Source organism: Daphnia pulicaria, chromosome 6 (genome assembly GCF_021234035.1).
Source record: "Daphnia pulicaria isolate SC F1-1A chromosome 6, SC_F0-13Bv2, whole genome shotgun sequence".
Lineage (NCBI taxonomy): Eukaryota > Metazoa > Arthropoda > Branchiopoda > Diplostraca > Daphniidae > Daphnia > Daphnia pulicaria.
Window position 1 is genome coordinate 9,494,627 of NC_060918.1, and position 23,794 is coordinate 9,518,420.

Genomic DNA, 23,794 nt, shown 5'->3' on the forward strand with positions numbered 1-23,794 from the left:
TTCAAGGCCTTTTTGGCTCGGTGTGTACTGTGTGTGTGTGTGGCGTTCACAGTGAAGGTTACCAACACACACACACTTCCCCTCCGCCGACACACTTCTCTATGTGTGTGTGTGTGTGCACCTATGTGTGTGAGAAACAAAACTTTCAGTTTCTTTTTGGGTTTGTCGATAGATTACACACACAACGATTTTCAAGGGCGAACCGCCTCAGGGCCACCTATCGGCGCCATTCGTCACGTCAGTTGACCAATTTTAAAATAAAAAGATGATCGCGCTTCTGGAATAATCAAAATTTAATTCAACGTATAGCCTTGTAACTACTATGACACACCTACTTGGAAGGTTAACACTCAATTAATAGAGTATATAACTTTGCTTGGGGGTAGGAAAACCCTACAAGGCGCAGCGTGTCTTGAATAAAAACCGCACTGACGCAAGGATACCGGAACTGAATTCCTGACCGACAAATGAGGAACTGAATAAAGACAGCTAGCAAATAACCTTGTGGCTGGCGGAATGGATGATATTGTTTTCAATTCCTTTTATGTCCGGTCAAATTCACAATTTTCTCAAGGATCGCGCCATTTTATTTTTCTTCTTTCCGGAATGAATGCCATTGAAGTAGGTCACGCAAAAACTGCGCGATGGATCAGATGACCTCATAAAAAACCCATAGAAATGCGTTAGGGTAAAGAAATAATCAAAAGTAGGTCATTGTCAACGGACAATTCCCCCTCCCTTCTTCCTGTGTACACCAAAAACTTACGGGTAAGGAAGGTGTGTCCGCTTCTGGTATCCATGTGTTCCGCCATCCGCCATCTGCTCCCCACGGCACTTTCACTCTCTCACCCCTCTGTTTTTTCTCCCTACGCCATCATCGAGCCCACATTGTGTAACCCTATATTATGTAGTATTATATAAAAAGTTCTCGATTTTAATAACGTCGTTTCATTCTGTTTATCCGGCGTTTTAACGCTGGATGAAATCATTATCTTTTATTCTCACCTTTTGTGGAAAATCATACTCACCTTTGGTCTTCTTCATTCGTCTTATTTTTTTATAAATCCACCGGATGGTGTAGTTGGTGTGCACATTTTATATTATTGATAAAAGGATTTTCCGGTTCGAAAGGTCATCGTTTCTTTTTTTTCGGTTCACTTACGGTTTCGCTTGACGAATAAATAAATTAAGAAGCTCATTAAAAAACATATTCCAACCAAACTTTACCATTACAATTTTTCTTTCTGAAATCCGATTCCGCAAATGGCCGAAAACAAAATAAACACATTTTTAATAAGGAGAAGAGTGAAATGTTTTCGTAGCCTGAAATGTTCCTGGAATCCATCTTTTCCCAGTGAAAAATTAAAAACAAATTGAAATTATTTCACACGCAAAAAAAACAAAAAATAAATAACCAGACCCTGACAAATAAAATTGTCTCAATTTTTTTTGTTTGCCCCCCTAATTTTAAACGTTCCACACCAACACGCACCTGCGCTGTCGAGTAAGTTTATTCACCTGAACAGGTATTATGACTTTCGTTTTAGCTCTGTGGCCATTTCTACAGGCAAAAAAAGGGCGGTTCAGTCAACTCTCTCATTTTCTTGTAGTTACTTTTTACGGGCTATTAATTCAACCGCCCTTGAAATAATTCCCGAATATGGTCGGCAACAACAGCAGTCGTACTCGATAAATTTTGTCAAAGTGTTGCAGCAAGTCAAATGAACATTCTCAAAAGGGAGAAAAGAAAAAAGAAAAACAATAGAGAAAACTTGATTTTCCTATATTAGATGATGCGGAATACAAGGAAAATAAAAAAGAATAAAAAAGAAGACAGAAAAGAAGAAGAAGTTGTTGGCCTTGGCTTTGATACCGCACGCCAAATAGCTCCCGCCCGAGAGTGGCGGGAGGCGGGACTATAGTCTCCCAAGGTCGTTCCCGGTATAAAATGGTATACTGACATCAGCACAACTTTTAAACATGTTAGGAAGAAAAAAGAAAAGTGCCTGCAGCACATCCTGCGCTCTTTTGTAGACGAATGTCAATGACATTGCTCCAGATTTTACCACCAAAAATTGTTCTATTCGTCTCCTTTTGTCTCGTAATAATCGCCCAGATAATAAACAATACACGTTATCTTTCATGCAAGACTCGGACGAGCGCAAGTTTTTGATGATGACAAGTTATTTTGGCTCATATCCGTCACCTTGGCGTCATTGATCGGCCAATGCCAAAAAGGAACGGCAGACAAATCCTCACGGGTACCTCAACTAATGATAGACGTCCTTGACGCCAAGGGGGATCGTCTGATTATATGGACAACATGTTGAACAATATTTCGTGAGCGGGCTGCAAAGACACATTAACCTTGGACGAGGGTTAAATAACCTGGACAGAATTGGATCTGATTCCAAGGGCTGCGAAATGATAAAATTCGTGTCGGTCGACATTTTACAGCCGAAAACAAAAATGTCTGACGGTGAATTGGCCGTGAGTGAAAAATGAACGCGGTCGTCGTCATCATCATCCCCCCGGAATGTAATATGTTGTCTGCATCGGGAGCGCAACGGGCAACTGACCTTGAGATAAAAGCAGCCGCATGAAAAGAAAATCACGCCAACATGGCCGACTGCCCTTGAACTGCTCAGACGACTTGTCCTGTGTGGGTTGGCCGGTACGAAACTATTTTCTCATTCTACCAATGAAAAATTATGGAAAATTCGTACACGTTGAACTTGTAAGACGAACTGAATCAAATAAATAAATCAAAATCAAAATTTAATTTTCACTTTTCAAAGGAAAAGTATTTTTAAAAAAACCAAAATAAACAGAGTCTTATCATTTAGTATACCTTGGAAACGTCTGTATAGACATTGCCCTGCTCATTTTCCCGCGGGACTGGCAGATGATATTGGATCGATCGACTCAAGGTTGTGAGCGCACAAAAGGCCAAACGAGCTCTGCTGAATGTCGGAACACACACAGCAGCTCACAACCATTGAAAGTATATATCCAAACAAATTTCGTGACTACTGTGTGTGTTGAGGTGAAGGTCGATTACCCGTGACCATATACTAAACGGCTCAAATCTGGGCTCGTTTAAATGTTTTATCATGGCCTCCCGACAATAGTCGTGAAAAATGTATACACACACAATAGGGACGAGGAGGAAAGAAACAAAAAGGATCCGCGTTCAAATATCTCAAGGATGTCCCCCAACTAGGACCCGTTTGGCCTTGTTGCAAGGTTTCCGTCTTCCGTGATCGTATAGCTTTCTAACAACTTTGATGTGTAGTTCTCTAGCTAGCTCTACATGTTGCCTTGGATGTATTGCCACGGTCGTCTTTGTGAACACGTTCTTTCACGCTACTTGCATTTATTTCTCGGCGGTAGTGTAATAATTATACTAAGCCAATCCAATGACCTCATCCCAAGGATACACCATCTCTCTTTTATTTATTTCCACCGTAAACGGGCATGTCCTTGTCGACTTGTTATATACTATACGTTATATTACTTTTTATTGGACCGAGAGTGATGCACCACAACTGGTAAAACCGGTCTATACAGATGTGCGTGCATAAAAATGTGTTACTGTTTCCGAGTGGCCATGGAGAGTTTTTAAGCAGTTTGAGATTTTTTAGTTGGATCGACTGCCAACTCGACGACATTTTTGTTGTTTAGAAAATGAAATTAATCGCCAAGAGACATCTAGCGGCAGATTTTAGAAACATTACTTCACTTTCGATTGGATGTCGCACACTTTCGAAAAAAAAATAAAAAGGAAAATGACCGACTTTCGAAAGATGTAAACATGAATAAAACATTTGGAGACTCAATTCGACCGGAGAAAGATAAAACATTATTCACGTCAGATTTTTTCAAAGGAGATGGCTCAAATGTTTAGGGGAAAATCAAGCGAAATGATTTATTTTTGTCGAGAAGAATGAGTTTAGAGTATTCGAAGTATGTGACGATTTCTGACCAAACCAAGTGGAAGGAGGTCACAACCGTTTCCTATACACAACAACACATTTGTTTACCTTTTAATTGTATCGAGGGTGGTTGTTGTTGTTTACGTCTTACGGCAGCTATTCAATAGATTTTAGAAAGTTCGTAACTTACATTCCAGCAATTGGGGGGATCGTTGTTCTCCTTTCAACCGGATAGAACCTTACCGGTAGGAATGATAATAACACCCCAGATTTTCTGTTTTTCCCCAGTGAAAAAATGTTGAGTTTGAACGATACTGATCGTTTTTAGGTTAAACCGGATTTTGAACGTGAAGAACGTGACTTCTTCTTTATGACGTCACAAAACACTGTTGTGTGTTTCTATCTTGTGGTACGGCGCAATGCCACCGAGGGCCGACTAGCGCTGTAGACAACCAAAACAGATCAACGAAAGAACTCAAAGAAAAGCTTCGTTCCTTCGTTGCCGCCGTCTCTCTCTCGTCTACATCGACTATAACGCAATCTAAGGCATTGTCCTTAGATGTTGCGTTCTTTTTAATCCACCAAATCTTATTTTGTACATATTCAGGTACGTTAAATGGGTGTGTTACTTACCTCTATAATTCACGTCCTTGTTACGTGCGATGTGTATATGATAATGACGTTCGCCATCTTTCTCTTCTTTTTTTCGGCCCTCGCCCTCGTGGATCAGGTGGATTGCTGTCGACAGCGAATTGTCTAACAGAAGATGGGTAGCAAGTCCAGTACTCCAGCTTCACCAGTGAGTGACGACTCATCTCCAACCAGACAAATCTATTCACGAGCTGAAAGGGTGTCTGACTATGAGCAATCTGCCAGGCAAGCTAGGCAAGAGAGAAGTTTCATGGAGAGAGCTGAAAGCTCAATCCAAAACTTCATATACTCTACCAACACTTCGAGTGTCGACATACAACGATCCAGTCACACCAATGGACAACACACTGCCGCTACACATGACAGGCTGGGCTCCTCACTTGAAACACCAGCACATCAACCAGTCAGACCCAGTTCTATACCAACTGGCACTAGTAGCAGAAGTTACAGCATCGGTAGCAGTGGTGCCGGTGTGGCAGTAGGGCAGCAGAGTGACAGCACTAGCAGCAGCATCAGCAGCAATACCGGTTTGGGACACTTTCTTAGCAATTTCAATTTGTGGAGAGCATCTGGACCCAGTTCTTCTGACCGTCAGAGAGCCCAATCTCTCTCCCACATGCCTGATCCAGCTCTACTTAACCAGTCATCCACCACAAATCAGGGTGGTGATCCTCCTAGTCGCTCTCATTATGAAACGGAAGAACCTTCGTCCTTATCGAATCCTAGAGCGGCCCTGACAAGACTTCTCACTTCCAGAGAAAGCCGTTCAACCAGCAGCTCCGCCAACAATCCTTCATCTGCCACTATTGCTGAAAGCAGCAGTGGTCATCATCAGCGACGGGACAATTCGGGAGCCTTTTCGGTGCGAGATTTGACCTTCGCCGCTGCCCAAGAGTTCCTAGCCGAAGCCACGCTTAACGGACTAGGATTAGGTCGTGTCTACGTAACTCACTCACTACCCAGTCACATGTGGGCAGTTAATGGTAATCTCTCGTTTCTTTTCATTTGTATTCATGAGTCTTGCAAAATTTCTCCTGGTTGTTTTTGGAATCTAAGCAAGTCACGGTAGATTTTGTTTTTGGCGAAGCAAATTCTTGGGTGTGTCGAAAGGGATGGGAATCCCGATCTTGCACGAACGCCAATGGATAAATGCGCCTGCGTCGTGTGCTTGTGGGTCTCCAACTTTATTCAGAAATCGTATCACAACTGCGTAGCTCACAAGGGACCTGTTCATTGATCGCATAGTTTGCGGCTTTCTAAGGCAACCGAATTCACTGTAGCCGCACATTTGATATTGTCACGTTAATCCCGTTAGTAGTACTACATCCTGCCGAGATGACAGTTGTAATTTAGATAGTGTGCCCTTAGTTTTCGCCTTTCATCCATCCGAAAGATTGCGTGCGAGCGCCAAACAAAGGCGGCGCCGTTAACAGGTGACTCGGGGGTTTCCATAGTGACCAGGTTACGTCGTTGATTCCTTTGCCTGTATTAGACGTTGCTAACAGCGTCTTGACAGCTAACCAATTTCGAATGCTGCGGATGTTCAGTCGACGGTGCAAGTGTGGATGAGAGGCCCAATGGGAATCGTGATAGGGTCGTGTATGGCTAAGGAAACGAGTGCCGCTAACATCAACAGCCCAGTAAATCCCCTAGTTGGTCGCAACAACAATATCGACTATTCTGATAGAAGAGAACCTCTCAGGATGTTGATGGTAGGACCGGGAAGTTTTCCATCCACCGACTACCATCAACATCGAACGCCAAGGGCACTTTCGAGTCCTGTTCCGTACGCTTATATCCATGGACCCAGCCATCACACAAGAGGACATCAAACAAGGAGGGTCGTCCATGGTCAGTTTTGTTCACCAGGGCCAATTCTCTCTTTATCGTCCCCCTTTTCCTCTTTTGGCAAAGACACTTGGCATGAGTCCTTCTCCCCTTTTTTACTGAACCCAATGTCGTGGATTGGATCCAAATCGATCCTTCAATATTAACCCCTTCTTTCCGTCTCATCCATAGGCATCAAATGCCCGGTCTGCTCCAAGTTTGTGATGCCTGACGACATCGAGTGTCATCTCGTCATGTGTCTGACCAAGCCCAGATTGAATTACAACGGTATTGGATCAACTAAAAGTCATGCTATCCGGGGTTGCTGCTAATTATATCCGATTGATTTGCAGAGGACATTCTGACTGACGAAAAAGGCGAGTGCGTCATCTGCTTGGAGGACTTGCTCAAAGGTCACGTCATAGCCCGTCTACCTTGCCTCTGCGTTTACCACAAAAGGTATTTTCGTCTTTCACCTACTACAAACTGTATCAATAAAATACGTCATGAGTTTACCTTTCCGTCTCCAATGTCCTTTTATCGATTTTCTTAGCTGCATCGACCAGTGGTTTGACGTGAACAGAAGTTGTCCCGAGCATCCATCTGATTGAACGTCTCGGCTTTGGATTTTAAAATCCCTTTTTTGAATGAGGAAGCTTAAAAAAAAAAAAAAAAATTACGTTGTCGACTATGGAATTAGCTTCTTTGGTTTATCTCTTTTTTGGTGGCTGACTGTGATTTCCCTTTCTAAATGTACACGACGAAGAAGACAAAAAAAGAATTGCACTGGAATGCGCCACCGCTGAGCGCAATAACCAAATGTGAATCTGTGAATGTATGTGAATTAACGCATGGATGATTTTTAATGGCTAATATTTTTTTCCGGGGATCAACACTTAACGTCGACCAGCCTTCCTTTTGTTCTCCGCGCTCTTACAATTCTTACTTTAATTTCTTTGACTCGTAAAATCGATTGGAAATTTGCCAAATTTGTATTCCCCTATTGTCATGGGCAATTTTGAAAGTCTGAAAGACGAACGTGCTATGTCATAGTTTTTAAAAATGTCCCATGCACCTTCCCCCCAATTAGCTTTTTACAATGACCTTCTCTTTACATGTTAAGTATGAGCGAGAGAACAAAAGGAATAATTTGATTTAACGTACTTGTTTTGGAGTGCAATAGATCCTCCTTAAAACATACTAAAAATCCTTTTGCCATCGCCGCCGAGTCCCTCGCAACTATGGAACTCAAAATCTATATATATATATATATGTATAATCACATGAAAGAATGAGACGTGAAAAATACAACTAGTCTTTGCTATCAGTTTCGTCCTAGGGGCTCCGTCACTTGTCTTATTTTTTCCTCTCGCTATCCCATTGATAGCGAATCGGTTAGACTAGTACTGCAATCACCATCGCCGAAAAGTAACTTAAAATGACCTATAAAAAGAAAATAAATAACTTTAAAGAAATACTTGCAGTACACTAAACTATTGATTTCGACTTACGGATATACACTTCGCAGTGTTCTCCTTTCAAAAATGCTGAACTTCCACGAACGCGCCGGTTGCGTTGTTGAAAGTACTGGTAGACACCATAAAATACGGAGGGATCCTGAGAGTTTTGAGCCGCTTCGAGAAACTTGCGAGCTGATATGCTTTCAACCGGAATTGTATCCCGAGCGAACCTGTTGCAGATAAACGTTCATTAATGGACTTGAGGGCAAAACAACTCTTTATGTGGCTGCCAAGTACCTTAATGCCGACAGGACTTTGTTCTTGGACAGCAGGATTTCTACAATTTCTTCATTGGCATTTGAAATCCGCTTAAGCATGTCGACTGCGAGCTGATACGCCGCTGGATATACACTTTCTAACGAAAGCAGGAGGCACGCCTGAAGTGAAACGGATATAATAAGCGTATTTCCGCGGTTATATTATGACAGTCAATTTTGCGTATTTATACCAAAGGTTTCGAATCAGCTACTGCGTGGTACTGGAAGAGCTGGTGAAGCTGGTAGAACTGTCCCAAACGTGCAAAAGCTTCGATGAGTACTTCATAAATAAAGTGCTGTACTGGAATGTGATATTGGACGAGGGATCGAATGTACTCGTTGACGACAGCCACAATAAAACGGTCATGCGTCTCATCCATTGGCTTGCTTTCCGTCATGGGTGACAAGATACGAGAGTAGACATCAGTCTGGTCAATAACCACATTGGGTCGTCGTGAAGAAGATCCGGTACTCAACTGAAACGCACCAGCTGGCATGGCAATCTGACTCTGAATCTCAATGTCCAAATGGTTACGGTATGCTTCGTTGAGTTTATCGAATACTCGGCCAAGGACAGGCACATCGGCTCCCACTGAATGAGAATAGCACATTAATCGACTCAAGAGTGCCATCACAGTCGATTTGGATTCCGTTCTCTGCAGGAGGAAGTCAAACAATTCACAAGGATTGCCAACCATATCAATCAAAGGAGTTAGGACTAGTTCCAGACTCCAAAGGCATCCTAATAGAGCGTCGATAATGATGTTGGATTGAAAAAATACCTGTTTTTAATAAAGCACACGAATAAACATATAAACGTACAGATTTACAGCACAAATGAATTTACCCAGTTTGGAGAATATAGCTCACAACTCATCTGAGAAGGTTCGTGGTTCAGCATAGCGGCTGAAGCGGGGATGTTGAGGAAGTATGGGCGAATAGTAACGGATGCTAGGAACGGATGCAACGTCATTACTCGACCGTCTGATTCACCCGTCAAGTTTATGTCAAAAATGGATGACGTCTTAGAGGCTTGATGGTGGACAATCAATAAGTTGTCCAAGATGCTTACAGCTAGTTTGCCACTGGTTTCCAATTGAAGTACGTGAGTTTTCCGGGGAGGGGCGTCTTTGCACAAAGTGTAAATAACAATTTCCGAATTTCCTGATGGGGTCTCTCGTCCGACCGTAGAATTTGGTTTAATTGGATGCTTAAGGACGAGTACTACCATTTGATTGTAAAGCATGGTTGGTGTGACGTCTCTCTCGACTAGGCAAAGACGTGCAGGTTGTGGAGGATTTGGAATGTCGACTTCAAATTTGGTAAGACGTAGAAGCTGATGGTTTTTGAAGAGATAGGGCTGAAGACTAGTACCAAGTGGGCCAGATGATACCAATAAAAGTCCAGACAGGGGACAATATACAAACCAGTTGCTTTGAATACTGTGGTTTTTCACAGCTCTCAGGCATCTTTTTTCAGGCACAACTTGATAGTGCTCTATTCCTTGATTAGTTATCAGAATAAAGTCTGTGTTTGAAACCCAAACAAATCCAACAATAACTGTTGAACTTCCTCTACAGGGTTGAGAGTATTCTACACCATCAGGCACTTGATTTGAAAAATTTTGAAATTCAACTGATTTTGAAGTTCTCTGAATCGCTAAGATCTGTTGATCAGGTGAGAATTTAATAGAAAGTACTGCTCCTTTATCTTCAACTCGGAAATTTATAGGATTTTTCATCCTTGGGCCTTTGACGTTTACTCCTGTTGCTCCCCCGGATCGAACTGTGAAGACCTGGCGAGTCACTTCATCGTAGAAAACATTTGTTATTTTTGTAACAGGTTCAAAGTGAATTGCAGTTTGACTTAATTGGAGTAAAAAACTCGCTTCGGTAGTTTCGATTGTGGTGCGAGACATTTTTCTTCTTTCACTTTTCTGCACGTACCTCGTAGATTTGAAGAAAATGTTTGAACAAATAACTGGGCCTTAAATATCACAACATATAAAATCCGGCTATCGAATGATTAACTTTTTCTACTGCGAATTCATCTACAATTTCTCCCCACCTACTTTCGATTTCACGATAAAAATCACAACACGAATATGTCGTCTGCTGGGCTATTATGAACTCAAGTCCGTTGTGCAAGTTTGCATAATTTCATTTATATTTAAAAAATAATATAGCCTAATTTAAATAATAATTATTAAATTAATTTAAAAATAAATGTGTGTAGCTCATAATTGATAGCTATACAAAACAAATCTTACATTCAATATTATTCATTATTTTTAAAAATTTGTAAACAAAGCGCCAATACTTGATTTCGAGCGTCTGCCAGCCTTCACAGTTTTGGCAAAATTTTTACAAAAACAATGTTTAAAAAAAAAGATAATGTTTACTACTCGTAAACAACTTTATCGAAAATCGGGTAAAAAGGGAGTAGATCGCTTCGAATTCCTTCAAGAGTTGGTTAATGAATTCTATCAATCGAATTCTCTTGGTATGTTTCATCTTTAAAAACAAATTTAAAAAAACTACTACTAAATAATTTGTTTCAATTATTTTAGAAAGCCAAGAACAAGTTTTAGCTAATTTGGCCAATTTTGCGTATGATCCCTTGAACTATGATTATATCAGAGAACTCAAAATAATTGAATTGTTCTTAAACGGACTGCAAAGCAGAAATCCATTCTTTGTTGAATACTGTTTGAAGGGTATTTGTAATTTGTCCAATGATCCCCTGAACCAGCAGATAATATTCAAACACAATGGACTCAATCATATTAAAGAATTTGTAAAGTCTGAAAACCCTGATTTAGTGAAACACGGACTTACTACTTTGATTTTTCTACTTTCATCAGCATTTCCATCAGGTAGTAAGATCTAATAAAATAACACACCATTTTATAATTTTCATTTCTCATCTATGTTTATCGAAACAGATGTTGCCACTTCCGACTTGATTGCCCAGATTCAACTGTTAAAACATAGTGAAAATCAAAACATAAAGAACTTGGCTAACATTTTCTTAGAAGAGTCATCTGGCATCAGTTCAGGCTAACTTGAAAGAAAATGTTCATCAAGAGAATAAAGTGTATACTCCAGCAGAGCACCAACATGAAGATGAATCTTGCTGAAGGGATAAACAAAAGATTTCTTCAATCATTCATTCAGAAAGGCTCCACAGTAGTAGAACTTAAAAAGGTAACTTCTGCAGATGTGGAAAGTTTTTCCAAGTTGACAGGTGACTTAAATTCAGTTCATTTTGGTGGGGAAGCTATAGTTCATGGGGTTTTGCTTAATGGCTTTGTCAGTGCTGTTCTTGGCACCCAGTTACCTGGGCCTGGTTATGTTGTTTATGAACAATCAATGACTTTTCCAAATCCCTGTCGAGTTGGTGATGATGTAGAAATTCTAGTAGAAGTCGTAGAAGCCAGAAAAATTGTTGTCTGTAAATACGTGTGCACAAGTATTAATCAGCAATGTGTTGTTCATCAAGGTACCGCTAAATTATTGAAATTTAAAGGATTAAAATAAAACCTACATCCATGTAGCCTATGCGTTTATTTCTCGGCGCGTCTCTTCAGCTGATATACGTTTAACTTTAAGCAGGAAGAGGACTGTTAGTCCGTTCCAAGAACTCCCTAGACAGTTTTTCAAAGTGTAATGGGTGAATGTAAATACAAAACTAATAAATTATAGGAATTAAATTAAAATTTACCAGAAATTTTCTGGCGCATTCGCTCCATGCTCTTCTCGATTTGCTGATTCTGTTTGCGTATTCTTACAAAACAAAAAATGCTTTGTCATTTGCATTTTGCCTTTGATTTCTGTTCGGATGGCACGATTCAAGAGACCGTATAACAGTGGATTAATGCTGATTGATGCATACATAAGCCACGTCACCGTTATAGAGCCATTGTTTGTAATGTACCAAGGAACTGCGTCACACAGAAAATCTTCGTGATGAACAATGGGGATCACGTTCAATATCCAATAGGGCGACCATAGTACAATGTAGGAACCGATTGTAAGCACTAACGTCTTGATTGCTTTATTACGTTTCTTATTATTAGGAATCACACTTGATTCTGTTTGCGAAACGACAACTGGATTTACAGTCCATATTCTCAGAGTCGTTTCATTTATTGTAGGAAACAAAGAAGGGGTCGGCTGAATTGTTCTTTGCACATTCTGTGCAACTCGGTAAATGTTCAAATACATTACTACGATAATAATGATTGGAAGTACATAGACTACCAAAAATTGCAACCAACGGAAAACTGGATCCTGAAAACTATAGGCGTATGGTGGATAACAAGGTTTATCAGGTGATTGGAAAATTGGAATTAAAGCAAAAAGTATGCTGCCCGCTGTCACGATTGCGTTCAACAACACATATTTTAATGCCGAAGCCGCATGAAATGGGCGGGTGATGGACACGTTTCTTTCAATTGCAATAGCAGAAACCAACCAAGCGGAATTGTAAATTGAAAAATTATGTAGTACCTGCAAGGCAATACACATACCCCAAGGAATGTCGTCAGTATGGTCAGTCGAACAATTTGCTACCACCCACTTTTTTGAACCAGATTTCACATCATCGTAAATAACGATGGCCGAAGGAAGTACAATTGACGTCGCCAAAAGTCCAGTTAAGGAAAGTGTAACGATGAACGAATTGGATGGATTTTTTCGTAAATTTTGAATTGATAATACTACTAAGAGAATAGCAATGTGAGCGATACAACCAATAATTGTTACTATACACATAATTGCAAACCCAATCATCCAATAGCTGTCGGTGGATGCCATCGTGGAGACTTAAGTGTTCCGCATCAGTCTAGAACCATCGCCGTAATTCTTCCTTATCACATAGATACTGTCTAAACTGCATGTTGGAAGAGATATTGATGGTCGGCGGTCTGTACCTAGCAACTATCTTCAATTAGAAACATAGGCAATGAACATACATTTTATTAACCGAGATATACATACTTCGATCGATAGACGAGTTGGGTTTGCGAAAGATACCAAGCTATATAACGTCCGGGGGGTAAAAGTCTCGAAGAGTTAGGAATGAATATCCAATTAGAATGTATTCCGTCATTTTTTTGTTGTTGTTGTGTGTTTAAGGGGAGAATGATGATTTTTTTTTTTTTTTAGTTACACAGTGAAATCCATCGAATTACACAATTATATCGTTATATACATGCACACACTGGTCGGCAGTAATAGAAATCCGGTTTGCCAATGAGTCGCATGCATTGCATTTATTACACAATTTTTAGGACATCGAATCAAATAATGTGGTGCTACCCCAAACCCGTCACAGTCGGCACATCTTACTCAATCAAGAGAAGCGCTAAACGCGAACTGCTAAAGCTTCTCGACTCCGCAACATTTGACTCGACAGCAACAAAATACATATCAACGATTAAAGTTGTCAAGATTCAACCGTCCGGACAACTGCAAAAGCCATCAAAATAACAAAAAGAGAAGAGAAGCTTTTCAGATCGCGAAAGCCCGATTTAGCTTAATTTCTCGTCATAATGTGTGTGTGCTATTTACAAGGCCGCAATCTCCTCTTCCAACGACAATGGATGCATCAGCGGCACTGATGTCGGACCTCCTACATTTCCATCGACAGGTGTTTCGGTGGGTCCTGACATTGCAACCCATCTGTTAACTTTAGAGAAAAGTGGAGCCGAGCTAAGCTCCGCAAAGTCAAATATGAATAAACGAACCTGATGACCTCCGAGCATTTGACTTCAATGTTGAACCCAGTGGGCCTTCTGGGATGAAGAAGGCGACTAACAAAGCGCAAACCACTAAGAACGACCCAAATACGAAGGGTGGACCAGGAAGAGCCTATTGAAGATTCCAAATGCATAAATGCACAAATACAATTACAAACTAGTTGAGAAACTAACCCGAATCACTGAAATATCTTCTATGTGTGTCGTTTCATTTGAATGCGAACCAGAATGCGAAAGTTTAACGGCATCCTTGTCGTTCAGATTGACATTAAAGAGGTAGAAAATGAGTCCATAAAGGGCTGGACCCAATCCGTTACAAAGACCACGAACTCCTGTGATCATTCCCTGAAACAAACAGAAAATAAGTTTTCATCCGGCAGAAATGAGAAAGAGACAAAAGAGTTTAACTTACTTGCACAAGCCCTTGCTTGTCGGCATCCGCGTGCATAGACACAAACGCAGAAATAGCTGGATACGAAATACTCGAGATAGCAGCTAAAACACCAGCAGACCACATCATCCTAACAAAAAACATTCATTTAACATAAAAACTTAAGTAGTTTTTGGTCTTCTTTCTGTAAATCTAAAATAATAGGATGAAATAAATCAATTTCTTACCACATTTGTGAACCAAAGCCGTACCAAGCCAACTGCAGCATCTCAAAAACTAATCCAATTAAAATCGTTGCTTTGGCTCCAACAGTTCTCATAAGCAGTCCTGAAAGTTCAAGTAATAAGTAAGACCGACGGAAAAAAATAAATACTGATAGAAATATTATATAAAACGAACCAAGAACTGCCGTCTGGGCGAAAACTGACAGTACCCCTACTACGGCAATGAAGGTTGCAACAGCTTCAGCTGAGAATCCCATAACCTGTAAATGTCAAAAAGAAAAAAATTGTCGTTATGTTCTTATTTAAAATGAAAGAATATTGATTAAGACAATTCTGAAACAAAGGATCGATATTGATTTCCATTTCCCAATGCGATAGATGTGAAATATATTCAAGACCGCAACCATTTATCAATTTCTTAATTTCTCAAATACCTTCCTTTCTCTCGATAGAATAGGAAACTTCAGTCTTGAGAAAAACTATGCATCGTCACGTCGCAAGCAAGTATGATGCTATAGGATAAATTCCATAGGATAGTAGAACTCACCAGTTTCAGGTAGACGAAAAAACAGGAGTATTGGCCAGCTTCGGGTAAATAAGAAAGAAAGACAGTGACGCATAGCATCAAAATCGTGTTATCTTTGCCGACTTTTTTCAATGCCTAAGGAAAGAAAATGTTTTTTTTTTTATCCTGATTTCTTTTCTCTTTAATTAAGAAAGAGGGTAAAACTGTACAGCAAAGGGATCCGCCTGTTCCCAGGAAATTGGTGCTCCCCACGATGAGGGGCGAACTTTCTCAGGCAATGACTCGGGAACAGCAACTAAAATGAAAAATACGTCGAGAAGAGCAACGGCAGTTGCAATCGCTACAACTAAAGTTTCGCTGTATACACGGCCAAGATAAGCTCCCAATGCTGGTGATGTTACCAACGACGCAGCAAATGTTGCGGACACCTGAAATGAAAAGAGTTATAAATGAGTGTTTGCCTAATACGGAATAATAAAACTTACCAGTCCGTATGCTGCACTACGTTCGCTTTCATCGGTGACATCAGCCACGTACGCAAATACGACGGAAAACGTTACAGCAAATACGCCACTTATGGAAATCATGGCGAAGTACCACCATGTGTTTATATGGATTAAAGGAATAGGAGCGCAAGTGAAGAACACTGTCACGACAAGGAAGAATTTTCTGCCCCATACGTCCGACAAGGCACCGACAAGTGGTGCACTTAGAAAGGAAAGCAATCCCTATTTTAAATTTAAAAAAGAAGTTGGAAGTGAAAAAGGAAATAAATTTTACTATTAAATATGCTATGAATTAATTATGTTATTATGAATTAATTTAATATTAGCACAGCAAAACAAATCACGAGGTGCTTTAAGACACGTTCAATGTGTTTTCTTAGAAAAACGCTGCTTGGTAATCAGAGTCAACTATTTCCGTGGTAGAATTGTCACGTATCAGGAAGTACACAAATTTACAAGCAGGCAGCACGACATATTATCGAACCTTACCTACGATTCGTCATAATAAAATTTAAAAAAGGATTGAAATATTTTTTTTTTTGATAAAATAAAGGATTGAAATATTTTTTTTTTTTTTTGCATTACGATGTTTGGCCTCCAGGAATACATATGTGCAGAGACACTTTCAGATGATGACAGGTATATAAACTTGCTAGAGATAGTATACACAAAACAAGAGAAAGTGGCCTCAGGCAAAAGGCTTAAGTGGGTTGTGTTCCCTGCTTCAATCTTAGCTTTCACTATTTTCTCCCATATAGGTTAAGGGGTAAGTGGAGCAAAATACTTAAAGGCACTAGCTTAATGCGCTTCACTTGAAATATTTTAAAATTTGCATACCTTGATTCCAACAATTAGTCCATTCATCAGAAATGTGTGATCAGGGAAAGTTTCATTTAAAACCTATGAAAACGATGAAAATGAGACAAAGCCTTCTAATGGTGGAAGAACATTAACTTACTGTGATCATTGGAGTGGTAAGTAAACCCCAAGCGAAAAACTCCAGGAAGATGACCACCAATGCATGATAAAGACTTGGTTCCCCTATACCAGAACCCTTTAAAGAGAACATAACATTTGTTACAGTCCAGACACATATGTCAATAACAGAAACAAAATCTTAATTAAAGGTGACAGGGCCACAAGTTGTTCAAGTGAGAATTGATAAACAGCAATAGCAACTTACAGTGATGAGGCCGTCCTTGAAAAAGTTTTTCCGGCCCCTTGTGAGCATAGAAGAAACTTTTTTTGAGCTCCTTCCGGGCATTTTAGTACGATTACGCTCAATTTTAATCATCCAGCTCTGACATATAATTGACAACGTAACTAAAACTATACAGAATAACAAAAAAGGGGGCCTTTTAGATTGGAACTCTACAATCCATGACAGTCCAACTTTTTTGGAATGAAGCAACTGCTGCTAACTACAGGCTAGAACCCCATTCCCCATTCTTCAGTCTTGGCAACAACGTTGCCAGTCCATTTTTCTTTCTGTTTCCTATGTTTGTTTGTTGTAAACATTATAATAGCACGTAAGGGCCGACCACACACCAAAAAGAACCGGAAAAAGTAATTTCATTGTCAGTTATTTAAAAAGAATTGTTTGTGGCCTTTCTTGAATGTCACCTTTTGACATGCATGGAAGACCCGTTCACGTTATGGAGACACCCAAGACCCAAGAATGACACGTAAAGGAAAACATGCTGACACTTCCAGCTTGGTCTGCTTGTTATCGGATAGTATGCACAATGAAGTGAATGACCTCTCGTCAATATAATGCAATTTATAAATTAAATGCATTAAGGCACGTTCGCCCACCGTTTGAAATTATGATGATGAAACCGGGCTGGCCCAAAGTGTGCAAGGAATTTTCACAACTTGAATTAGTAATTAACATCGCATTATTAAACTGACATCGCAATACGAAATACAAGATCGGAAGATTTACCATGAGTGAGTAAGGACGTTCACTTTTCTTATCAGTTGTTTGTTGTTGTCTTTCTGGAGCAGAAGATTCCACAGTTTCAATAGCATCCATTTCTTGTTAAACAAAAACTTAACTACGTTAAGTTAGATGGTAAGAGAAAATCACCATACGGACGCACATACGGACGTCACTGAACGGCTCCCGCACGAACTGCCAACAACACGAGAAATCTCAACTGCCGCCGCAAGCCATCAGCTGAATGGTAGCATGAATTTTTGGAGCCAAGCCGTTGTATACCGACAGCCAGACCCAACTCAACTATTAATAGACAGATGCCCCTCAGCAACAGGGTCGCAATCTTGATAGATCATTGGCGCCGGGACATCCACATGCAGTATCCCGCTGACAAACAGCCCATCCCTGCGCTATGTTCCTATCACATTGAGTGCACGAGCACTTCAAAGTATGTAAGACAGGACCTTGGCGAAAAAAAAAGACGACGAACTAACACCGCTGGAAGTTCAAACAATACTGGCGCTACAGTTTAGATTCCAGTAGGCGATTGATTATACTGTTCACGATCCCTTCCAAGTGCGTGAACTGTGACGTCATATTCTCACTGCGTCAATGACATGTTGCCGTGTAAATGATCTTGACTGAGCACAACGAACAAGATGGTAAGCATGTCCGTTTGATAGATGGGTTGCAATCTAAGTTTATTGTTTTTTTTTTTCTGGCAACACGTCGACCCAGCAGTCACATACACACTACAAATAATTAAAAGTCGGATTATTGCATCGGCTTCCAGTACTTGCTTTTTTTTCGAATTGTTTGGGATATATGAAGCCCCAACACAAACTATCGACGGAAGGCATGAGGGATATAACAGATGGGTCTCAGGGAAATAAACATTTGCAATATCTTTAACCGGATGGATACAGATTACAGTCTATCATCAAATAGCATCACACAGTTCGAAGGTATTTTTAAGCACTTCACAAACCGCCCTTAACATTTTATTGCTAGTTATAAAAGGCGCACAGGAGTCAAAGGAGTCAACAAGTTTCAAATGCGGTAGCAAGTCAATTAAAGTTTTAAAATCTAAAGCAACACGATAAAAATTAAGAAAAAAACGGTCAAAAGCGTGATTCAGGAAGATTTTCACTCGGTACCGATCACTTCTGAGGACCCAGCGACTGCCATCGATTCAACAAAGCTTATGACTTCCTTGTAAACGAGTTCTGTTCAAGAGAAGACACATATGAATACAGATTGATAGCACATCAAACTTGAATTGTCTATACGCAGATTTGTTTAATTTAAATACAACCTTTTCTAATAATACTATTCTAATGTTGCAAATTTACTTTACAGAGACTAAAGAACTACTGCCATTTCATTAATAGATGACAAAAGTGTTTCAAGAATCTACAAAAAATAATTTTAATGATTTCATTAAAAAAAAGAATCACCTTTCCATTCTTCAACTGTGAGGTCCATGTCTTCAAATGACTGGTCGTAAGGATGGGACGTGGGCTCATCGCTTGGATCGGCGTATTGAGCCAAATATGGATGTGCCAAAGCTTCTTCGGCGTTAATTCGCTTGTCTGCATCAAGCTCAAGAGTTTTCTCCAATAAATCAATCGCTATTTCAAGAAATGATAACACAAAATTTTAAATCAGAACGTGAGATATGACACGATCATGCCACAAACGATTACCTAAAGGGCTGGCGCCTTTGAAAACTTGTTTAAAATCTTTCCTTTTCATCGGTGGAAGTGAGCGGATGTAGTTTCTTGCCTATATCAGGATAAAACATTTTACAATTGAAGAAATCTAATTATCACATAGAAAGAAACTGGCGGAAAAAATGAGCGACATGTACGTCTTGACTTAGCAATAATAAAAGCTTAATCAAGAACGTAAATTGGCACAACAAAAAGCAAGTATCGACATTCGACAATGAGGATCATACGTTTGTTGATACGTTAGAAAAGCATTCATTCACATTAACAGCTTAAAACGGCCGGAGAAGAAATGCTAAAAAAAAATTTAATCGCCTTTAATGCTTTCAAGCAAGCGACCTGGTTTACAGATTTAAGTGCATTCACACTGAAATGAAGATTCCCATCGTGTAACGCAGAAGGCGTGAAAATGAAATTGAAATAAAAGAAAAAAAAAAGAAAACGACTGAGTAGAAAATGGCTTGCCGACTTACTTCCTCACTAGAGATTTTTGAAAGAAACTCGTCGTCGGGTTTGCCACACAGCCAGAGGATGCGGGTTAGCTGGTCGATGTCTATTTCAATAATGCGTGAGTCAAGGTGTTCTTGAAATGTCAAATAAGGATCGTCAATGTCTTAATGCACACACCGATCAAAACATGGCCATCTTTATCAAAAGCTATCTAACTCTTCCCCCGATATTCTATTTTTTTCTGTACGTGCCCTGTTCATGCAGCTGTAAGATTAGTTCACTCTGTGCAAAATAGGTTAATTCGGGAATTACATTTATCAGAGTAATAGAACCTGAGATACCTCTTCACTGCCCAGCTTAACCAACAGCTCAACATTTGGCGTCCCCGTTAGTGCCATGATACGCATCAGTTGATCGATGTCTATGGGGTCCAATCAAGAAGGATAGGTAAAAGTCAACAGAAAATAATGGGGAAAAGAAACCAAATCCCAATAGTGAAAGAAACGTAAGGAAGTTTCAGAAGAAAAATTTCAAACGCGATGACGTTCGAGCCGACTGGCAAGCTTAATGTCAACGATATGTCAACAGAAGCGCACATTTGCGAGGACTAGTAAAGACGAACGCAATACAAAAACTACAAATACGCAAACTATGAACTACAGGGGGAAAAACGTTACATTTACGAGCAGCCCATATATCAAGCGGAAAATATAAGCGTGAGTGTGAAGCCGGAAGAAACTAATAATTACCGAATCACTGCTGATTTTGTCCATAAATTCTTCTGATGGTTTACCCAAAAGTTCCATGATTAGGTTCAGTTGTTGAATGTCTATGATAGTGCGGCGAAGAGGAGGAGAAGGGAACGTTGGGTCAAGGTTTAATAAAAGCTCAAAAACGCATTTTCAAACCTGATCATAACTAAGCTATCCATGCAATCATCAAATGTGCAATTATCTTTCCTTACCTCAACTTCTTGATTATTTACTAGGTACCAACATATATAATTACGACTTATCATTTAGTTTTTTTAAAAGGATACGGTCAGTTCCTGGAAAAAGTGTTCTAGATGTAAGTAATTCTGCCATAATGCATCCAACGGACCAAATATCAACTGTTTGAGAATAACGCATCCAGTTCAGCATAATCTCTGGAGCTCGGTACCTAGTTGAAAATCAAATGCGCACAATTATTACCACTATTTGAAAAACAAATTACAATTCGCAAAAATAGATACCAGCGTGTCGCCACGTAACCAGTCATCTCGGTTTCTGTCGGTCGAGCCAAACCAAAATCTAAAATTTTGAGTTCACAGTCTTCATTGACTGCTATGTTGGAAGGCTTTAAATCCTTCAGTGATTCAAAATCATTGAATTAGTTTGTGTTGATTTAGAAATTCCATTAGTCAAGAATCCTACTCTATGAATAATTCCAGCAGAGTGAATGTACTTTAGTCCACGCAAGATTTGATAGACCAAAAATTGAACATGATCATCTGATAGTTTTTGGGTTTTTACTATGTTGTTCAAGTCAGCTCCCATCAAATGAGTGACCATGTAAACATCCTATCATGTAAAATAATAGCTCAAAAATTCACAAATCTCTTGTAAAAGACAGAAAACATGAAAATTACCTGAAAATCACTCAGTGATGAAGCAGGAGTAAAGACATCCAATAGTCCAATCACATTCTCGTGGTTCATGTGTTTTAATAACCTTAGTTCTCTGTATGTTCTTTTGGCATGAATAGCAGATTGGAAAGGACGAGCAAGTTTTTTTATAGCTACTTTGTTCTCTGTTCTTGAGTCAACCGCCGAGCTGGGTATATAAAAAAGATTTATATAATATAAATAATCAGTGTTGCATAGTTTAAACTATAATTCTTACCACACTTGTCCATAAGCACCTGAGCCTACAGGTGATAGCATTTGATAGCTGTCTGGGACTTCCCATTCTGTTTTGTTTAGATCAATCTTATAAAATCCTGTTCTCATTTTGCTGTTTTTTATGATTTTCAACAAAACATAAAAACAGAAGTAAACAAAGAAAACAAGGAGTTTGATCGAACAAAGGCGAAATCAAAACAATCAAAACCTCACAAGAATGAACAGGAAATTATAACTTCTACTCAACCAATTAACAGACGACTAATCGCTCCATCTGTTATATTGAGAATCCATATCTACTTAGTACTTTTTGCGATCAATTATTCCCGTGGGTATTAAACGCATTACTTTTCCAAGATAAACCGTAAATATAATTGTTTAAATTTTCAATTTAAGTCTCATATCACGTATTCATTAGTTTTCCTTTTCATTAATCATTGAAAAAAAAAATGATTAAAAAAGAATTGATTAGGTGACAATATAGGGGAATCCTACAACGTTGCACGGTTTCAGCAAAGCGTTACATGGTAAGTTGCTGAAGCCTTCGGAAACTGTCTTGCGGGGTTTTTCAAGAAATTTTCTTTTTTTTCTTTCTAGTAGAAATTTCTAGTAAAAAAACAAGAAACAGGTTTTCAAAGAAGGCTCCGAATTCCGGTTTATCTTAACTACTGTGCTTCAAACGCTTGTTAAATTAAAAATTGAATTTGATGGTTTTCTGTTTTATATTCCTTTCTGAAAAAATATTTAATGTTTTTTCTATTTACACAGCACAAGAATTTTGTCACTTTCACTTGTTAGTGACTGTAGAAACGCAATTAAATGCATTCAAATATTGAGAAATTTCAGTAACTTTTTTCAGAACATTTTCACGTATTTCTTCTTTTAAACGCACGCCAAATTTCTGGGAAAATTTATCTGGATGCCAAAGTCGCTGCAGCTCGCGCAATGCCTTCCTCTTGGCGTCAGGATCTACCAAATCCTTGACGTGCGCCAATATAAGTTGTCCAATCGATTCAACATCATCTGTGGGCTTAAATGGGAGGTCTGATATTTCAATTTGATCTTCAGTTTGAATCAACAAACTAAGTTTGGTAAGGAATGTAGTAAGCTTTTGAGTAGCTTTGGCCTTTTTTCGAAATTCATTCCGCATTTCTTCATCCCGCAAGAATTGCTGTTGATCTTCCGTAGTCCAGGATGGCTTCAATTTTGGTGGGGATGGTGGTGTAATATGAAACTTTTGAGATGACATTTTTTTCTTATGCTCATCAATCATTCTTTTGGCCCAGGAGTCATAAGATTCTGTTTCATTTACATCCTCTTGAACAAAATCTTCTTCATATTTTCCCCAGTGACTTCCATGTTCATCATCTAGTTCTGCTGAAAGTTTCTTCTGCCATTCTTGTTCATCTTTCTGTTTAGAAAACTCTGTCTTTTTTTCATTTCCTCCTAAATGATACTCATAGACAGAATCAGCAAGATCCAACAGATCTTTGGCAGTTTGGCCTTCCAGATTAGGTTGTGTTAATGAAACAGCCATTTCTTTAAGATGTGCAAGTATCATTTTCCTGTAAGCTAAAATACTTGAATGTACTAGTTTCTTTATTTACTTTAGATTTCGAAAATAACTTACCAGCTAAATATTCATTTCTCTCGTCAATTTTCATGATAGCTTTCAATGCTAGGTGAAGTGGTGTGTTGCCCTTGCAATCCATTGAAGTTGGGTCTCCAATAGAATTTTCCAACAAGAACGCAACAATCTCATGTTTTCCTTGTCGACACGCCAGATGTAACAATGTTTCTCCTTTTTTGTTGACACCTATCTCGTCCAGGTGGAGTTTAGCATACTTCTTTCTTCTTGCGTAATGTTTCAGTCGTTCAACATTATTGGATTTAACGCAACTGATCAGCCTGTCAAACCGCTTCTTCGTTTTCGATGACATCGGAAAACATAAATAAAAACCAAGTTGTCTAAGTTACAATGTAAAGCATTAAGGAAGTAAAGGAACTCGAGCTTTTCTACATTTTGATTTTTTTTTATTCGTCTGCTATTTGTTAGTGTTGCCATTTGTTAAGTTGCGGATTAAAGTTCTGTTGACAGTCCAATAATCCTTTTTCAGAATCTATAAAAAAAAATATTTATTGAAATTTGATGATTTGAAAATTTTTATCAGTTTTTTAAATAAAGTTTTACCGGT

At 39.2% G+C, this 23,794-nt stretch overlaps 7 protein-coding genes and 1 long non-coding RNA gene across 15 annotated transcripts; 2 read left to right on the forward strand and 6 right to left on the reverse strand.

Moving 5' to 3' along the window:
- Nucleotides 1-90: 90 nt before the first annotated feature.
- LOC124343408 lies at nt 91-3,537 on the reverse strand. 3 transcript variants are annotated; one of them, XR_006919241.1, is made up of 4 exons: nt 2,852-3,537; nt 1,006-2,747; nt 767-898; nt 91-658 (listed from the first exon to the last, which is right to left on the reverse strand). It is a non-coding gene; the product is annotated as an uncharacterized LOC124343408 (long non-coding RNA). The 3 variants fall into 3 exon arrangements; XR_006919242.1 differs by having other exon boundaries at nt 91-448; nt 502-658; nt 1,006-3,509; XR_006919240.1 differs by having other exon boundaries at nt 1,006-3,510.
- An 831-nt stretch (nt 3,538-4,368) lies between these two features.
- On the forward strand, nt 4,369-7,740 carry LOC124343285 (E3 ubiquitin-protein ligase znrf2-like). Its single transcript, XM_046796565.1, has 5 exons — nt 4,369-4,542; nt 4,666-5,569; nt 6,606-6,701; nt 6,767-6,872; nt 6,967-7,740. Exons 2-5 carry the CDS (start codon nt 4,702-4,704, stop codon nt 7,022-7,024), a joined length of 1,128 nt encoding a protein of 375 aa, XP_046652521.1. The 5' UTR covers nt 4,369-4,542; nt 4,666-4,701; the 3' UTR covers nt 7,025-7,740.
- LOC124343183 (regulator of MON1-CCZ1 complex-like) lies at nt 7,303-10,348 on the reverse strand. The gene is made up of 5 exons (XM_046796401.1): nt 9,038-10,348; nt 8,382-8,972; nt 8,171-8,310; nt 7,925-8,103; nt 7,303-7,856 (listed from the first exon to the last, which is right to left on the reverse strand). Exons 1-5 carry the CDS (start codon nt 10,106-10,108, stop codon nt 7,786-7,788), a joined length of 2,052 nt encoding a protein of 683 aa, XP_046652357.1. The 5' UTR covers nt 10,109-10,348; the 3' UTR covers nt 7,303-7,785.
- A 150-nt stretch (nt 10,349-10,498) lies between these two features.
- LOC124343348 (armadillo repeat-containing protein 7-like) lies at nt 10,499-11,443 on the forward strand. Its single transcript, XM_046796676.1, has 3 exons — nt 10,499-10,692; nt 10,760-11,065; nt 11,135-11,443. The coding sequence occupies exons 1-3, from the start codon at nt 10,584-10,586 to the stop codon at nt 11,251-11,253; spliced, it is 534 nt and encodes a 177-aa protein (XP_046652632.1). The 5' UTR covers nt 10,499-10,583; the 3' UTR covers nt 11,254-11,443.
- Nucleotides 11,444-11,737: 294 nt separating this feature from the next.
- LOC124343284 (probable G-protein coupled receptor) lies at nt 11,738-13,007 on the reverse strand. Its single transcript, XM_046796564.1, has 2 exons — nt 11,914-13,007; nt 11,738-11,836 (listed from the first exon to the last, which is right to left on the reverse strand). Exons 1-2 carry the CDS (start codon nt 13,005-13,007, stop codon nt 11,797-11,799), a joined length of 1,134 nt encoding a protein of 377 aa, XP_046652520.1. The 3' UTR covers nt 11,738-11,796.
- Nucleotides 13,008-13,272: 265 nt separating this feature from the next.
- On the reverse strand, nt 13,273-18,002 carry LOC124343235 (hippocampus abundant transcript 1 protein-like). Of its 4 annotated transcripts, XM_046796490.1 has the most exons (14): nt 17,544-17,657; nt 17,222-17,472; nt 16,782-17,093; nt 16,557-16,652; nt 16,436-16,498; nt 15,578-15,820; nt 15,302-15,520; nt 15,114-15,227; nt 14,742-14,826; nt 14,570-14,669; nt 14,364-14,472; nt 14,126-14,296; nt 13,940-14,063; nt 13,273-13,857 (listed from the first exon to the last, which is right to left on the reverse strand). In XM_046796490.1, exons 3-14 carry the CDS (start codon nt 16,890-16,892, stop codon nt 13,760-13,762), a joined length of 1,533 nt encoding a protein of 510 aa, XP_046652446.1. In that variant the 5' UTR covers nt 16,893-17,093; nt 17,222-17,472; nt 17,544-17,657; the 3' UTR covers nt 13,273-13,759. The 4 variants fall into 4 exon arrangements, with proteins under 4 accessions (XP_046652446.1, XP_046652450.1, XP_046652448.1 ...); XM_046796494.1 differs by having other exon boundaries at nt 13,273-13,824; nt 16,782-17,472; nt 17,544-17,664; XM_046796492.1 differs by having other exon boundaries at nt 16,782-17,472.
- Nucleotides 18,003-18,221: 219 nt separating this feature from the next.
- Nucleotides 18,222-21,964, reverse strand: LOC124343290 (mitogen-activated protein kinase p38b-like). 3 transcript variants are annotated; one of them, XM_046796576.1, is made up of 9 exons: nt 21,601-21,964; nt 21,348-21,531; nt 21,133-21,279; nt 20,952-21,064; nt 20,757-20,878; nt 20,059-20,138; nt 19,244-19,322; nt 18,995-19,168; nt 18,222-18,763 (listed from the first exon to the last, which is right to left on the reverse strand). In XM_046796576.1, the coding sequence occupies exons 1-9, from the start codon at nt 21,705-21,707 to the stop codon at nt 18,684-18,686; spliced, it is 1,086 nt and encodes a 361-aa protein (XP_046652532.1). In that variant the 5' UTR covers nt 21,708-21,964; the 3' UTR covers nt 18,222-18,683. The 3 variants fall into 3 exon arrangements, with proteins under 3 accessions (XP_046652532.1, XP_046652531.1, XP_046652530.1); XM_046796575.1 differs by lacking the exon at nt 20,059-20,138 and adding an exon at nt 19,741-19,820 and having other exon boundaries at nt 21,601-21,961; XM_046796574.1 differs by lacking the exon at nt 20,059-20,138 and adding an exon at nt 20,467-20,546 and having other exon boundaries at nt 21,601-21,959.
- Nucleotides 21,965-22,337: 373 nt separating this feature from the next.
- Nucleotides 22,338-23,688, reverse strand: LOC124343289 (NF-kappa-B inhibitor-like protein 1). Its single transcript, XM_046796573.1, has 2 exons — nt 23,230-23,688; nt 22,338-23,171 (listed from the first exon to the last, which is right to left on the reverse strand). The coding sequence occupies exons 1-2, from the start codon at nt 23,537-23,539 to the stop codon at nt 22,387-22,389; spliced, it is 1,095 nt and encodes a 364-aa protein (XP_046652529.1). The 5' UTR covers nt 23,540-23,688; the 3' UTR covers nt 22,338-22,386.
- Between the last annotated feature and the right edge of the window lie 106 nt (nt 23,689-23,794).

What these genes read in the sequence shown, in the direction of transcription:
- LOC124343285 (XM_046796565.1), top strand. Translation starts at nt 4,702, where the DNA reads ATGGGTAGCAAGTCCAGTACTCCAGCTTCACCAGTGAGTGACGACTCA. An exon ending in TCACATGTGGGCAGTTAATG is followed by an intron (nt 5,570 to 6,605) that starts GTAATCTCTCGT and finishes TCTCATCCATAG; the next exon opens with GCATCAAATGCCCGGTCTGC. An exon ending in GCCCAGATTGAATTACAACG is followed by an intron (nt 6,702 to 6,766) that starts GTATTGGATCAA and finishes ATTGATTTGCAG; the next exon opens with AGGACATTCTGACTGACGAA.
- LOC124343183 (XM_046796401.1), bottom strand. Translation starts at nt 10,108, where the DNA reads ATGTCTCGCACCACAATCGAAACTACCGAAGCGAGTTTTTTACTCCAA. An exon ending in AGCTATATTCTCCAAACTGG is followed by an intron (nt 8,973 to 9,037) that starts GTAAATTCATTT and finishes TATTAAAAACAG; the next exon opens with GTATTTTTTCAATCCAACAT. An exon ending in ACACTGCGAAGTGTATATCC is followed by an intron (nt 7,857 to 7,924) that starts GTAAGTCGAAAT and finishes TTCTTTTTATAG; the next exon opens with GTCATTTTAAGTTACTTTTC.
- LOC124343348 (XM_046796676.1), top strand. Translation starts at nt 10,584, where the DNA reads ATGTTTACTACTCGTAAACAACTTTATCGAAAATCGGGTAAAAAGGGA. An exon ending in CTATCAATCGAATTCTCTTG is followed by an intron (nt 10,693 to 10,759) that starts GTATGTTTCATC and finishes CAATTATTTTAG; the next exon opens with AAAGCCAAGAACAAGTTTTA. An exon ending in TTCATCAGCATTTCCATCAG is followed by an intron (nt 11,066 to 11,134) that starts GTAGTAAGATCT and finishes TTATCGAAACAG; the next exon opens with ATGTTGCCACTTCCGACTTG.
- LOC124343284 (XM_046796564.1), bottom strand. Translation starts at nt 13,007, where the DNA reads ATGGCATCCACCGACAGCTATTGGATGATTGGGTTTGCAATTATGTGT. An exon ending in AATGCGCCAGAAAATTTCTG is followed by an intron (nt 11,837 to 11,913) that starts GTAAATTTTAAT and finishes AAAACTGTCTAG; the next exon opens with GGAGTTCTTGGAACGGACTA.
- LOC124343235 (XM_046796490.1), bottom strand. Translation starts at nt 16,892, where the DNA reads ATGATTAAAATTGAGCGTAATCGTACTAAAATGCCCGGAAGGAGCTCA. An exon ending in GTAGTGCAGCATACGGACTG is followed by an intron (nt 15,521 to 15,577) that starts GTAAGTTTTATT and finishes TTTTCATTTCAG; the next exon opens with GTGTCCGCAACATTTGCTGC. An exon ending in AAATGCTCGGAGGTCATCAG is followed by an intron (nt 13,858 to 13,939) that starts GTTCGTTTATTC and finishes TTGCAATGTCAG; the next exon opens with GACCCACCGAAACACCTGTC.
- LOC124343290 (XM_046796576.1), bottom strand. Translation starts at nt 21,707, where the DNA reads ATGAGAACAGGATTTTATAAGATTGATCTAAACAAAACAGAATGGGAA. An exon ending in TTAAGCTGGGCAGTGAAGAG is followed by an intron (nt 19,323 to 20,058) that starts GTATCTCAGGTT and finishes ATCCTGATATAG; the next exon opens with GCAAGAAACTACATCCGCTC. An exon ending in CACAGTTGAAGAATGGAAAG is followed by an intron (nt 18,764 to 18,994) that starts GTGATTCTTTTT and finishes TCTCTTGAACAG; the next exon opens with AACTCGTTTACAAGGAAGTC.
- LOC124343289 (XM_046796573.1), bottom strand. Translation starts at nt 23,539, where the DNA reads ATGTCATCGAAAACGAAGAAGCGGTTTGACAGGCTGATCAGTTGCGTT. An exon ending in GAGAAATGAATATTTAGCTG is followed by an intron (nt 23,172 to 23,229) that starts GTAAGTTATTTT and finishes CAAGTATTTTAG; the next exon opens with CTTACAGGAAAATGATACTT.